Raw genomic sequence first — 15,756 nt, 5'->3', positions numbered from 1 at the left:
CGGCACTAACAGACCTCATTTGAGGCATGTGGATAGTCTCTTCTCTATCCAGCAATAGGAAGGAAAAGATCTTTGAAAGTATGTGGCTCGTTTTAATACGGCCATCCTGGAGGTGAAAAATTTTAATGAACCAGTCGCTATATCTGCTTTGAAAAGGAGACTCCGAAGCAATAGTACCATATCCCTTCAATAATTGCTTCTCATTGTCTCCATCAGATATGTTACCTGATAACTTCTTCTTACCTTCTAATGCCTTCCATAGACTTTGTTGCATCAAAATGGCTCGCAACTTATAAATCTACTAGATGTCAAAATCATTTGCACTATTAAACTTTTTGATTTCGAATTTTGTGATCATCGTTGTGAAACTCGAACCGAAAAGATGAAGGCTCTGACACAATTTATAGCAACTGGTAGAGAAAATATGAAACAAGAAGAAAGGAAGAGAAAAAATAGAAAAGAGTGAACATAAGAAAAATAAGAGCACATAAAAACTTATGTGGTTCGATCTATTAATCTACATCTATGAACAGAGATAGTGCAAAAATTTCACTATAAAAAATTAGAGATTATAGAGTATAAAATAAATTTACAAATTTTAGTCTTTAATTTAGCAAATCTCTAGGATATCTAATTAGAAATTTCAATTACTACTACTCCCTTTAGGATTACAACGGATATATATATATATATATATATATATATATATATATATATATATATATATAGTAAATAAATTTAGATTCAAACTATTATTTCTATAATAAATCAGTTTATGTTGATATTTTAATTCGATATGGACTTGAATTATCAAGTAAAATAGATCTATGATTGATGTAGATTTATCTTATTTAAAGTAAAATTGATGAGTTACTCAAAGTAGCTTAATTATACAACGGCTGTAACATATAAAGAGGCTATATTAATTTATGAAATACGTAAGCAACACTGGTGTTATGGTATAAAACAAAAGGAAGCAGGATCGTAACGTAAGAAATTCACATTACTTAATTACTCTTCCCTTGGAAAGATTCGAGCTTCCCTTGGAAAGATTCGAGCACGAAGGGGATATTTCATGACTACAGTGAACTCCAGCTTTTCGGATAGGTCAACCTCCTCACCTTCCACGGCCTTCCACTCAAATTCCCGTACTAAATTAGCCACGAAGAACTCCAGATGGAGCATGGCCAGCCCAAGCCCCGGGCACATCCTTCTCCCCACCCCAAATGGCATCATCTTGATCTCCCTACTCCCCGTCATATCCACCCCTTCACCCGGTCCCCCGGCCAAGAACCTCTCGGGCTTGAACTCCAATGGCTCCTCCCACACCTTCTCATCCCTGCCTATCTCCGCCAACATAACGTTCACGTCCGCTCCCGTCGGTATCAAATACCCGTTCAATGTCATGTCCCCCGTCACCGTATGTGGCAGCAGAAAGTGTCCCGGCGGGTGTCGCCGCAGCCCCTCCATGATCACAGCTTTTAAATATGGCATCTTCTGAAGGTCCTCCTCCTTAATCACCTCCGCTTCGCTCCCCACCACCCTCTTGATCTCTTCCGCCAGCTTCCCTTGTATAGCTTGGTGCTTCACCAAGTTTGCCATGATCCACTGCAACGCAGTAGCGGTCGTGTCGGTGCCTGCGTTCATGAACTCCGAGCAGAGGTTCACCATCTCACTTTCGCTCAGTTTCCTTCCTCCCTCCTCGGGAAGCTCGATGCCAAAAAGGGAATCAACGTAACAATAGACATAGCTTCCTTCACCTGGCTGCTGCCTTTGGTTTTGCCGAGCTTTGATCAATGGGATGCAGATATCCTCCTGCTTTTTCCTGCCTGCTACGATTTCGTTCCACCTCCTCCGGAATAAAACCTTGGTGATTCTGGGAAAGAAAGCGAAGATGGGAAACTCAGTGAGCGTCAAGAGCAAATATCTCTGTATGGCTTCAATTTCCCTGATGGCCTTCTCATCTAATTTCTCGCCGAAGCACATAAATACCAGCAAGCAGAACATGGCATACTGGAAGGTCTCCATGACCACCACCACTCCGTCTTTGATCCCGGCCTGGGCTTTCAGCTTGTCGAGGAGAATTTGAAGGACCCATCGGCGGGCAGGGGCGAAGAGCTTGACGCGCGAAGGATGGAGAATCTCGGAGGAGAGGTTCCGGCGAAGGAGGCGCCAGCGAGGCCCGTATGGGGAGGAGTTGATGTCGTACTGGTTGCTCGTGAGGAAGCGGGTGGGCTCCATGGCTGGAGGGCGGTCGGCGAAGGCGGCGCCGCTCTGGACGAGGGCTTGGTGAGCCACGTTGCGGTCAGCGATGAAGATGGCCGGTCTGGAGGTGACACGAAGTGTTACGATGGGTCCGAGCTTCGCATGGAGCTGCCGGAGTATGGGCTCGATGTCGAAGATGGATCTCTTCAGCCATATAAATTTGGCCAAGAAGGGAATGGTGGATGGGCCTGGTGGAAGCCTTAGCCTTCTTTTGTTCGGGGAGTAGGACAGGAGAACAAGGTGGAGAGCTAGGCATAGAGGGATGGATAGGATAATGAGAAACCAAGCATCCATCGATAATGGTTTCCTCTGTTTGTGGTGCTGGGGGTTAAATAAATGATGTGCGAGTGGCTCTCGGAGCTCATGCTTTTTAAGAGTATGCGGGCAGGAGAGTAGGAAAACCGCTTGTGGTCATCTTTTGGTTGGTGAGATCGGGAAGTCTGATTCTCAGAGGCGAAGGCGGTCACCAATGGATCAGCCACCGCACAGATCTTAATTAACTATGGACTCTGTCATTTATCCATCTACACATATCACAAAGCGACCAGTGAATGATCTAATGGTGGAAAATACGCCTCCATCCCGAAACCCGGAAGGAAGAACTTTCCACGGTGCCACCGGACCTTGTCATGCTGGGAGGCCAGACCTGTGGTTCGCAAGGCTGCCAATATAATTACGGGACATCAGCTTTCAAAACGAGACGCCGAAGACTTCCCAAAAAAACAAAACACGAAACACGAAAGTCTGAGCAGTGTGGGCCCCACCACTCCAGTGGGGCTAGCGAGCTGCGTTTTCGTTGGAGGGTGGCGGGTCCAAGTGGCAAATGCCGTGGATAGCGCGCAATCGGAAATTGGTGACACACAAAGGGTAGCGTGGCGTGTTATCCTCCGTGAGATTTGACGCGGTCTAATGGCACCTGGTGCATGCAATGGCGTTGGGAAGGCTGTCGAGGAAAAAGACAAAACACAGTTGACGTACCAACAAAACAAAACACGAAACACAAAACGCTGTCTATCTTGGGCCCCACCACTCCAATGGCGGTAGTGAGCTGCGTTTTCCTTGGACAGAGTGGGGGTAGAAGGAAGACCGCGGGTTCTTTGGTACTCACGATACACTCGCAGCATATTGTACCATATATTGCTCGCATCGCCCATCCCATGACAGACGACTGTATTTGGTTAAGACTGTAAATAGATCAGACTAATCCATGATCCGATACGAGCTAAATTATTTAGTTCCAATCTGATTTATTTTAAAAAATTTATGGGATCGAATTAAATTTTAAAATTAAATCAATTTAAATTTTTAGATTAAATTTAGATTTACTGAATTCGAATCCGATTCATCCAAATCCTATCTGAATATGTATTGGATCCAACGTATAAACCATAGAATAAATAGACTGGGATTAGAATTTTAAATATCCTTATAGTTTTGTTATTTATTATTTAATTTTACTCAATTTAATTATGAGATTCTAAAAAATTATATTTATACCTATATTGTGTTTGTCTTTTACATATTATCAGGATGAAAGCCATCAATTTTTTTGTTTGTTTACTTGGATTACGGAACAAACATGGTACCAAAAGGAAAAAAAATATTTTAGTTATAAAAAAAAATAGAGATATTGTAAAAAATTAAATATAATCTTTATGTTGATTTTTGTATTCATTGTTCCTCTCTACTAATTTTAGTTAGTTCTTGATAGTAATATATCAAAGTCATTATAACATTTGATGACATTCATTTATTTATAAAATATTATGTAAATTTTTTTTTAAATAATGATTAAGCTTTAGTAGTTAAAATTATGGATTACTTATAAATTAATAGTCAAAATAAAGTAATTTTTTTTTTTGTCATAACTCTTTATATATTGGCCTATCATATGAACCAGGCCCGAATTGGATCTAAATTTTTTAGGTTGGGACTGGATTATATGTGGATCCGACCCAACTCAAATGATCCAATGGGATAAAATTTTTAACCATGGATCTGACCTGATCTTTAATTAGGTTGAATCTGGGTCCAACATTAGGACCCGATCAAGAAACCAGATCGAATCAGGATCACCCATGATCCGATCTGATCCGATCTATTTGCACCTCTATATATGGTTATATATGGCATGCATCACATAGCTCGTATCTATTTATGATTCATCATGCAATAGATGATGTATGCTGTGCACCATACTATGCGATGCATACAAAGAATCCATATTCGGAGAAAAAAATCAAAGTTACATGAAATCCTTGAAGATTATCGGGATTCATTATAAGGCCAACATTGCAGGAGAGCTTGGGTGCAAACCTTATTTCCAATTTTCAATTAATATAATAATAAATTTATTTAGATAATTTAAAATTTTAATAAAAATTTATATAACAATAAAATATCAAAATTTTATAAAATTCTAATTCTAGAACTCACATAAAAAAAAAATTTAATAAAATAAATTTTTTATGTTAATGTTGTATTTAATTGAAGTGTATCTAGATTTCTTATTAGACAGTTCTTTATAAGTGAAGAGTTACGGCCAAGTTATTTATCGGAGCCCATTCTGATTCAAAAAAATTTTGGCTTTCTTACCTTTGCCCTTGGGACATCGTGTGAGGTGTTTGGAGGCTACCGGTCTGCATTGATGCTATGTACCGAGTGATCCATAGGCTAGAGTTAACAATAAACAGGCTCCACTAAAGAAGCAGAGAGGAGGTGGGCAACATTTTTCAAGTGTGTTGAGCACTTGGAGGTCGCTATCTTGGATCTGTAGTTAAGGAAGGATAGAGATGGTGGCCTCTCCAATGCTGATCTCATAGAGCTATAGAGGAGACTCTCAATGCATCATTCTCGCTTTGACAACAGAAGATCCTATCACTATAAGATTTTAGCTTTTTAGTGGCATCAAAAGTCATCACACAAAGGCTTAAATATCGCCACTAAAACTATTAGCAGCGACCAAAATAGTGGTGAGTAAAATGATCGTCACTAATAGTTTTAGTGGCGATTGATACTTCATCACTACAAAAGATCATATTCTATGTGGCGACTAAATATTGTCACTAATTTCTATCAAAAAAAAAATACTGTCATTAATATGCATACAAGTAGTGATGCAAACTATTGCCACTATAAGTTCTATTTTTTGTGATGATACAGTATGCCACTAATAGACTAATTTATCTGTGATACTATTTTTCATCACTAAATATGGAGCTAATTGTGACAGCCTGTTGGTGCCACTAATACTCAATCATAACTAGTGACTATTTTTGTTGCCATTAAAAGGATTACTTTCTAGTGACGACAATCATTGATGTCATAACAAAAAAATTATAATGTTAATGATAGTAATTGTTATTATAAATATAATTTTATTTGTTGCTATTTTAACTTTATATGATAGTTAGTTTTTTTATCGATGGATCCATAATAGCCATCTCTATTTGTACAATTCATTGCAAATAAAATTTATTCTATCGATGTACATAATAACCATACACAATTTGTAAAAGCTATATCTATTCACATAATTATAGTTATTCTTTAAAAATAAAATATGTATTATCCAATAAAAATATAGCTCCACATCCATGCACGTCCATCTTTAAAATATTTGTAATACAAGTCTTCATTTAAATTCTAATAATAAGCATCAAATATAACATAAGTCAAGATTTATTTTCTCAATACATTAGCTAGCTAGCGACTAGTAATTGCTAAGTATGCAACCAAAATAAGTGGCATCCATTTATCATCCAACATTCAATTATGCATCGGATCCCTATGCAATATATATATATATATATATATATATATATATATATATATATATATATATATATATATATCAATTAACCTAAATGGATGTAATCATAAGCTATAAACAAATTTATTGTGCAAGCTTAAGATAAAATTATAAAAGTTAGTAACAAAGACTAATTAATTAATGATGTTAGCTGTTATATTTACCTAGTCAGCAGGCGATTATGATGAGGATGAACTAGAATGTGGATGAGAAATTATGTCTCGAGTGAATTGCTCAAACAAAGCAGCAAGTTGTTGAAATTTTGCTTTAAGATTATTTTGCATTTCCTCTTGTTATACTTTGGCTTCCTCACATTGAGTCTCTATCTCTTTCCATTGAGCCTCAAGCTCTCCTCTAAGTTTCTCAACCTTTTACTATGTTAATTGATTTCGAAGAATAAATATTAACTCTAAAATTATTAAATTTTAAATATATTAATTGAGCATGTAGTACTTACGAGTGGCTCGGATATGAATGCTTTCTTTATCCTTCGATCGAGTCGGAGGTACCGCGAGTCGGACGGGTCCTCGACCACGGCACTATATCTGAGAACCGATGGTCGCTACTGCATGTGACTGTGGGGTCACTGGTGACCCCCTACCCTCCGAACCTGAGCGCAAAATATCTAATACAAAGAATGTTATATTAATTAACAAATGATAAAATAACATAAACAAAAATATATAAATTAAGTGTTAGAGCTTACCATCCGATGAGAGAGGTGCAGAACCATGTGAGCTAGCCATGTGATCGCTCTTTTCTGAGCAAATAAGGATGGCAAGCATCAAACTGCTTCCATGCCTCACTGTCCGACGAATGACACATCATATCGGGTTGCTTGCATGGTCTTTCTTTATGCCATCTCATATGTCTAATAGTACTCTTGGACAAATAGAGCCTCTCAAGTCTAGAAGTGAGAAAAAAATATCGAAGAACCTTATATAGTATGTCCTTCCGATTCCTACCCTCTTGCCTTGACTTAAATCGGCTTGTACGTATACATTGCATGAGCTCTTTTGTTGGTCCTTCTTATAGAAAAGCATGCAACTATTACGGCATGCATCTATCTTCTCATATCCCATGCCCAACCCTTTCATCATTTTCTTCGAAGCATAGAAGCTCCCCTCAAGCTTCTCATCCTTCAATAGTATTTTCTTTATTATTGCTACCATCCTATCATAACAATTAACCGTTATATTAAATTCGACCTTCAAGTTTAACAACTCTGACATAACTGATAGTACAGTGTGTATTTCACATCCCGACCATAGTGGTTCATCAACATCTTTCAGCATATAGTAGAAATCACCACTGTCAGCTTTTGGATCATCCTCCACATCTCAGTTAAATTCAGGACCAGCTGCATCCATAACCATGTCTATCATTTTATCTGTGTCCATGTTCTGCTCGGTTCTAACCCTTACAATTTTTTTTCACATCTCTCCATGCAGGTACCAATGCTTATAGTTGAGCATAAATCCACTTTTATACAAATGGACAGTAATTGTATCCCTATCAAATATTTCTCTATTGCCATATCTATTATAAGGGCAATGAGTCCATCTTTGATGTAAGAGTACCGCATTTTCAAAAATAAAATCGTCGAAGTACTCTACACCCTCCTTGTATTCAATAGAAATCTTTCCGTCGACTACTCGACGGTCTATCCAACTACGATCTATGGCAGACTATCTAAGAATTCTGTATATACATAAATACCAGATAATTGCTAAATACTATTTTATAATTCAAAAATGGCTTACATAGTAAATGCTTCCTATCATCAACTAATAGGTAAAGATAGGTCCTATCCCATTTAGAAAATGCATTAATTCTATAGATCCATTATAGTAATCCAACGATATGCAACAGAGGCCGAAAAAAATTTTGACAGTATTTTTTCTTAGTTCTCCTATGTAGAGAGAATAAAAAAAAAATACTGTCCGATATTTCTTTCGAACCCTCAACATATCGTTTGATTACTGTAAGGACCTATAAAATTATTTACATTTTTCAAACTGTCCATAGTGGGCAATCAATTGACCAATATACATAATTTTTTCATTCATTAAAAAATAAATAAATATAGAGATACATTAGAATATATACATCAATCAACTGACGGATCTATCGCTCCATACAATATAAATTTTATTAAAATTAACACATAATTAATGCTGTCTGACACCTTCCATCAGTCTGAGCGCACTGGGCATGCGAGGGCTAGATGCCTTGGATGCTAGATGTGACCCAAGGCTCGGACATGCAGGACACGCTTAGACCCCGTGTTTGCAATGCTATCTAGCACCTTCCCTTGATCCGAGCACTTTATACGTCCAAACCCAAGTCCCATGCATCTAATTAATTAATTAATTATCTAATTAATTAATTAAATCAATATTTAATTAACTTTTAGTGATGGCACTAGCCATCACTAATGCCGTCACTAGTAGTAGACAATATTAGCCATCGCTAATATCGTCGCTAATACTCACAGCAATACTCATAGACGTATTGATGCGAGGATAGATCACGGGGCAGGGGCAACGGCTCAGGGCTGGGGTGGCTAGCTCAGAGCCGTGAGCTAGGGGTTGTGGGGTCGGGGTGGGGACTGCGGGGCCAAGGCGGGGTCTCGGGGGCCGGTAGAGTTGGGCCATGGGTTGGGGGTGGCAGGGCCAGGATGGGGCAGTGGGGGGCGATGGGGTCGGGGTGGGGTGGGAACGTGGGCCACAAGGGGTGGCAAGGCCGCAGGGTAGGGGCCGATGGGGCATGGTGGGGTGGGGTCGTGGGCCATGAGGGGCGGCGAGGCCGCAGGCTAGGGGCCGACGGGGTGGGGTCGCAGGCCACGGGGGGCAGTAGGATAGGGGCCATGGGGCCGGTGAGGTCGGCTTGGGGTCGGGTCGGCATGGGGATGGGGTCGGCAGGGTAGCAGCGGTCGTGGGATGCCAGAGGGGGGGTTGGGGATTAAGGATGCCGAAGAGTGGGGTTGGGGGGCGGGAACAGGAGAGAATGAGGGAGGTGGGAGAAATTTTTTGGTTTTATAAAAGGCAGACTATTAGCGACGGTAAACTTGCCATCACTAATATTATTGGTGACGGTATTTGTGACGAAAATTTTCATCATTGAAAATAAAAATCCGTCGCTAATACTTTTATCATATTCTTAAAATATTTTTTTGACGGCATAACTTTCATTACTAATAAATTAGCCATTGTTAATATTATCGCTAACTCTATCGCTAATAATTAAAAAATATTTTTTATTAGCAACGAGATCAGTCATTGCTAAAAAGATTTTTGATCGCTAATAGCTCTATTAGGGACGACAACATTGTCGTTGCTAAAAACCATCGCTAATAATCTCTCTACACCTTCACAAACATCTGAATATGATATAATTTTAAAATTTAAAATCCATCTTCACTGTTCATTATCTAAATAATTATTGTTAGAGTATTGTTATAAAAAGTTATCTCGATCAGACAGTCTTAGTTATATTGATCAATAAAATTTGATTTTGATGGCCACAAAAGATCATATGATGATCTAATAGATAAATACCATCGATGGATATGAAAACTTACAATGATAATCTCGATAATTTTTATAGCATACTATTAAAATTTTACTTCAATCAGACATTATTATCATGATCAATTTAGTATGGGATTATTTCGATCATTAAATAAAAAATGAGTTATCAAAAGGTCAAATGGTATTTTATTAAGATAATTTTTTAGATAAATGATCTTTGTTATTATTTTAATCATTTGTACGATGGTGATCGTAAAATCTAAACCGCATATATATGAACCATCTATGTTAAGTAGATCTTACAAAAGTACAAGTATAATTACTTAAGAATTTTAAGAATGAGTATCAAGAGATATATAGTTTTGGATCATTCATATACGTACATTTTGAATGTTATGATCACCACCATACAAATGATCAAAATAGTAGTAAAGATTATTTATCTAAAAAATTATCTTATAATCAGACACCGTTTGGCCTTTTGATCACTCATTTTTTATTTAACGATCTCAATCATTCTGTGCTAAATTAACAATGATAATAATATCTGATTGAAGTAAAATTTTGATAGTATACTATAAATATCATCAAGATCATCATTATAAATTTTTGGATCCATCGATTGTCTCTATCTATCAGATCATCATGCAGTCATTCACGATCATCGAAATCAAATTTTATTGATCGACATAGCTAAAGCTACCAGATTGAGATGATTTTTTATGATAATACTATAATGAATGATGAAGATAAATTTTAAATTTTAAAATTATATTATATTCAAAAAAAATAAAAAAATTATATTCTGCATTGAGTATTAGCGATAGCAACTGCCATCGCTAATACTCTTCTTACCATTGTTAATAAATTTAATAATAATTTTTTTTAATTTTTTATGATAGTAAATACCATCGCTAATAGTGTCGTAGCTAATGATTATTAGAGATGGCAGTTGCCATCGCTAATACTCTTTTCATTATCGTTAATAATTTTAATAAATAAATTTTTTATTTTTTATGATGAAAAATACTATCGCTAATAGTACCGTCACTAATAATTATTTGAGATAATAATTACTGTCGCTAATACTCTTTTTACCATCTCTAATAATTTTAATAAATATATTTTTTTTAACGGTGAATGTCAGCTCTAATAGCACTGTGTTAATGATTATTAGCGACGGTATGATGTTGTTGCTAATACCATTTATGCCATCGATAAAACTAATATTAGCGATGGTGTAAATATCATCTCTAATAGCCGTTGATAAAATAATTATTAGCATCAAAATCATTGCCGTCGATAATACCGTCGCTAATGGACATATTAGCGATGGCAAAATACCATCACTAATACTTTAATTTCTTGTAGTGTAGTTTCTGTAATACAATCGATTTCTTGCTTAGCACGATTATTTGCATTTTGGATGCTCTTTTTCTAAATTAAAGGATGATAAAATATTAGTTCATAACAAAATTATTCAAAAGACTACAACTAGTGAATCAAAAGAACCATACATACAGTTTGGATACTCATTTTCTAAATTAAAATATTATAATGAATTATACTTATAAAGAAAATCACATAACATAGTAGTCTTCCATAAATAATACCTGAAACTATTCTATATTTCACTTATTTTCAGTCAACCAATACCAATTAGCCTCAGAAACATTATTTGGATGACCTTTGTTAGCTTTAAATGCTTTATGTAAATTATATGTCCATATCCTGTATTGATGTTGTAGCTGACTCAAAACATATTGACAAACATCTTCGGATCAATCAAAATATTTTTGAAAATAAAAAAAATAAAATTTGTACTTAGCCATTAGTTACACCATAAATAAGACAAGGGATAAAATAATTTAAAAAAATCATAAAAGAGAAACTTATATGAATGCAACAAATAAATTGCATGCTCTCACCTTCATATATATCCACATGATCAACTTATCTCCATCAGTTATGTCACCCCATTCTTGCACTTGAAGGGGTGCAAACCACCTAATACATATCAATCCCTCTGCTTTAAAAAGATTTGCATCATCACCATATATATTTTTTCATTCAATTCTCGAGGAAAATAGATATCCAATTGTTCTCCTTTGGCCTTTTTCTTATCAAGGGTAGTGTTATGTATTGGATCTTATCCTCTCTTTTTAAAGATAATAAAATCTGCACAAATATATATATATATATATATATATATATATATATATATATATATATATTAAATTTAAATCTGAATTTTAATACATAAATCTATTCTAAATCAAAATGCATAACCTGCAATATTAGTTCATGGCTGTCCATCCAGGCTAGAATCATTTTCTGAATGTGCAGAACTTTCATTTGATATTTGTTGTAGTAATGATTGTGTCGGTTGAGATGACTCGGTAATTTGGATAGCAACTATTTGCTATTGTGCATCCTGAGATGGTGTAGATTGTGAGAATCCTACAGTCGAGCTCCATCATATTATCTTAACCATATTTTTCCTATGACAAAAATTTTTATAAAGTATTTCAGCTATTAAAGTATGCTTCGTATAATATTTCATTTTAGAAAGCACAAAAAGAACAACTACCTTTCCACTCTAATCTTTGTATAATAATAAATATGATGATTGATTTTTTTAGATCAAATCTTTGGACTTACCATCCACTCCAATCCACCAATACTTCATAAATGAAATGAATAATATTGAAGTATTTAAAGAGATGAAGAATGCCTTTATAAAATTTTTTTCATTCTATCAAAAGATCATAAGGTTGTATTATACCACCAGCTACAATCAACTACTTGGTATGATGCATGAATATAATTCTAAAAATAAAAGATTAGTAAAAACAGAAATGAATGACAACAAGAAGAAAGAAATATAGGGTCTCCCTTCAAAATATAAGATCAAGGACTAGGTTTGTAATTGCACTTGTTTCACATATGGTCCATAAAAAAGAGAAGCACTAACCTTGAAGTTTGGCTAGCTTTGCCTTCTTAAAATTTACAAAAATTGTATACACAGTTCCTTTTGAAATCATAATCAATAAGAAAATTATATCAACTATGAAAAAGAGAAATTACTAAAAAAACTAAAGTTTAGATAACCATTTCCATTTGTTGATTTTTGATAGGCATGAATGGTATGGTAGGAGACTTGATGCATAAGCTTCCAAGTTTTACCTTATGCAAGTATTTTCTAATGAATTTACCATCTACTTGAAGAAAGGTAGTTTGGATGGATCAGAACAATGTTGATGTAATAAATTTTCAATATTCAAATTATTGCTACTCTATTAGAATACTACTATTGCTATAAATATAATATTTAAACTTCATCACATGAAATAGTCAAAAGGTTTACATAACTTTGTTATGAAAGTAAAACTAAAAAGCTCAATCATCATCTATGTTTATAATAATAAAACTATAAAACTTAATTATAATCCATGTCATCATCATTAATGGAATTTATGTCCTCATCATCGGTCAGAATGATCTCCTCATCTTCATTGTCATCCTCCTCTTGCATTACCATATCTCGTTTAATAGGAGTTGCATTGACACTGCTACTCGCTAACTTAGATCTATTCAAAGATTGCACATCATCATCATCCTTTATTGGGGATAAAGCAATAGCACGACCAATAATCTCATTTTCTTGGCATGGCTCATCTGAAGCTTCATCGAGAAGCATGTCATACATGTCATGAGGCTTTGTCTTCACTACAACAAGCCAATTAGGATCTTAAGTATCCTTCACATAATACACTTGTTTAACTTGACTTACTAACACAAGGCTCATCTGTATTCAATTTGCATGTTGCATTCACCATGGTAAATCCATACTTTTCTTCTGTAATCCCTCTACCCTCATGATACATATCAAACCAATCATATTTAAATAAAACAACACTATTCTCCTCTAAATAGTCTAACTCAGTGATGTTTATTAATGCACCAAAAGTAGTCTATAAAACCTCTATTTTCATCTCCTCTCACCAATGCACCAAAATTTTATGTTGTTAATTGCATATCACGTTCGTTTGTATTAAATTTCCAACCATTGGTAAGATAAGTGGGATAGCGAGACACCCGTCTATCAGGACCATAAGCTAAATGCAGTAATTGATCACTGGCAAGCTTATTCCTTGATTCATGCAATTGAGCAACCTATAAAGTAATGATAAAAGAATTAGTATATTTACATATGAATAAGCTAAGATAATAGACTAATATATATTATTCTACTTATATATCTCCTAAACCAATGGAGAAATTGCTACTCATGCCTCTTCTCTACATTATGAAGAATCTCTTGTCTGCTTTCTTCCATATGCATACTGTAAAATTAGCACCATAAATAAAAAAATAAATACTATAATATATAAAATTTGAAAGGAATCATACAAATAAAAAGTCTTACTTGATAAACTCTAAAATTTCTTCACAATTTTTTAACACGTACATCATAGTTTGTGCCCATTCTATCAAATTTAACTCCTCATATCTTTTTGCATGTAGTGGCTTGCCAATTTTTGTAAAAACTTGTAAACCTGATTGGGGTGTATCATCACTTTCTTTATAATTTCTTCCTACTCGATTCAATCTTGTTTCAACTTCATCTAAGTATCTTGAACAAAAATCTACACATTCTTGAATAATGCAACCCTTGGCAATTGGTCCCTTTGGACGACCCTTATTTCTTACATATGACTTCAATCTATGCAAGTATTGCTCAATAGGATACATTCATCAATATTGTACTAGCCCAGCAATCTTTGCCTCACCTGCTAAGTGAACTGATAAATATACCATTATATCAAAAAATACTAAAAAAAATATTTTCTCGAGCTTGCATAGTGATAACAATCTATTTTTCAAGTTGTTCTAAATCATTCAAATATAATATTTTAGCACAAAGATTTCTAAAAAAAGAACTCAGCTCAATCAATACCTTATACAATTCTTTACATAGTACATCATGTACTGCAAGTGGAAGATATCGATGCAAAAATACATGACAATTATGGCATTTTATTCCAAAAATCTTACACTCTTTCATGTATACATCGAAAAAAAATTGAGGAATAGCCATCAAGCACCTTCAAATCAATCAGAAATTTACAAAATAGTCTTTTCTCATCTATCGACATTGTGTAGCAAGCTAGATGAAATAGATATCATTCTCACAAGCAACTTCAAATAACTCCTCCCCATGATGATACCACTGCTTATAATCCTTTTTTATCCCCTTTGTTGGGTATAAAATATCCCCCAGCCGAAGTTCATGTCAGGAGTGACCCTCCAGGGATTCTATCGATGTCCGACCTTCGGTGACATCTTTCCGAACCTCTCCGACGGTCGAGCCTCCGTAACATTCTCAAATTCTGCCGACGGATAAACTCCCACCAGTGTCGACCAGATTCTCCACGACGGACGGACTCCATCCAAGTTTCTGTGGTGGTCGACCACCTTCTAGACTTCGTCCGGACTCCTACGAAAACTGGACTTCGTCCCCAAACTCCGGCTGCAAATAGTCTTCGTCCGGACTCCTACGAGAGCCAGACTTCTTCCCCGAACTCCGTCTGCAGGTAGTCTTCGTTCGGACTCCTACGGGAACTGGACTTCGTCTCCAAACTCCGGCTGTAGGTAGTCTTCATCCGGACTCCTACGGAAGCCGGACTTCTTCCTCAAACTCCGTCTGCAGGTAGTCTTCATCCGGACTCCTACGGGAGTCAGACTTCTTCCCCGAACTCCGGCTGCAAGTAGTCCTCATCCGGACTCCTACGGGAGCCGGACTTCTTCCCCAAACTCCGGCTGCAGGTAGTCTTCATCCGAACTCCTATGGGAGCCGGACTTCCATCCTAAACTCCTGTTGCAGGTGGACCTCATCCGAACTCCTACAAAGGTCGGACTCCAAACTTCTACCACAAGCGATCTACTCCGAGCTTTTGCTACAAGCGGTCTACTTCAAATTTCTACTACGAGCGGTCCGCATCGGATTTTCACTGTAAGCCTTCACCCGAGCTCCCATTGTGGATGAATTCCTTTCAGATTTTCATTGCAGGCAGGCTTTGGCCGAGTTCCCTCGATAAATGATCCCCATCTGGGCTTCTACGGAGATCGGACTCCGACCGAACT

At 36.2% G+C, this 15,756-nt stretch overlaps 1 protein-coding gene across 1 annotated transcript; it reads right to left on the bottom strand.

Annotated features, from left to right (window-relative positions):
- Positions 1 to 902: 902 nt before the first annotated feature.
- Positions 903 to 2,707, bottom strand: LOC105059484 (cytochrome P450 89A2). Its single transcript, XM_010942784.4, has one exon. It carries the CDS (start codon positions 2,557 to 2,559, stop codon positions 1,012 to 1,014), a length of 1,548 nt encoding a protein of 515 aa, XP_010941086.1. The 5' UTR covers positions 2,560 to 2,707; the 3' UTR covers positions 903 to 1,011.
- Positions 2,708 to 15,756: the final 13,049 nt, after the last annotated feature.

The sequence above is a fragment of the Elaeis guineensis genome, chromosome 16 (genome assembly GCF_000442705.2).
Source record: "Elaeis guineensis isolate ETL-2024a chromosome 16, EG11, whole genome shotgun sequence".
Lineage (NCBI taxonomy): Eukaryota > Viridiplantae > Streptophyta > Magnoliopsida > Arecales > Arecaceae > Elaeis > Elaeis guineensis.
The sequence above is the reverse complement of the archived record's forward strand: the minus strand, read 5'-3'. Positions and strand labels throughout refer to the sequence as shown.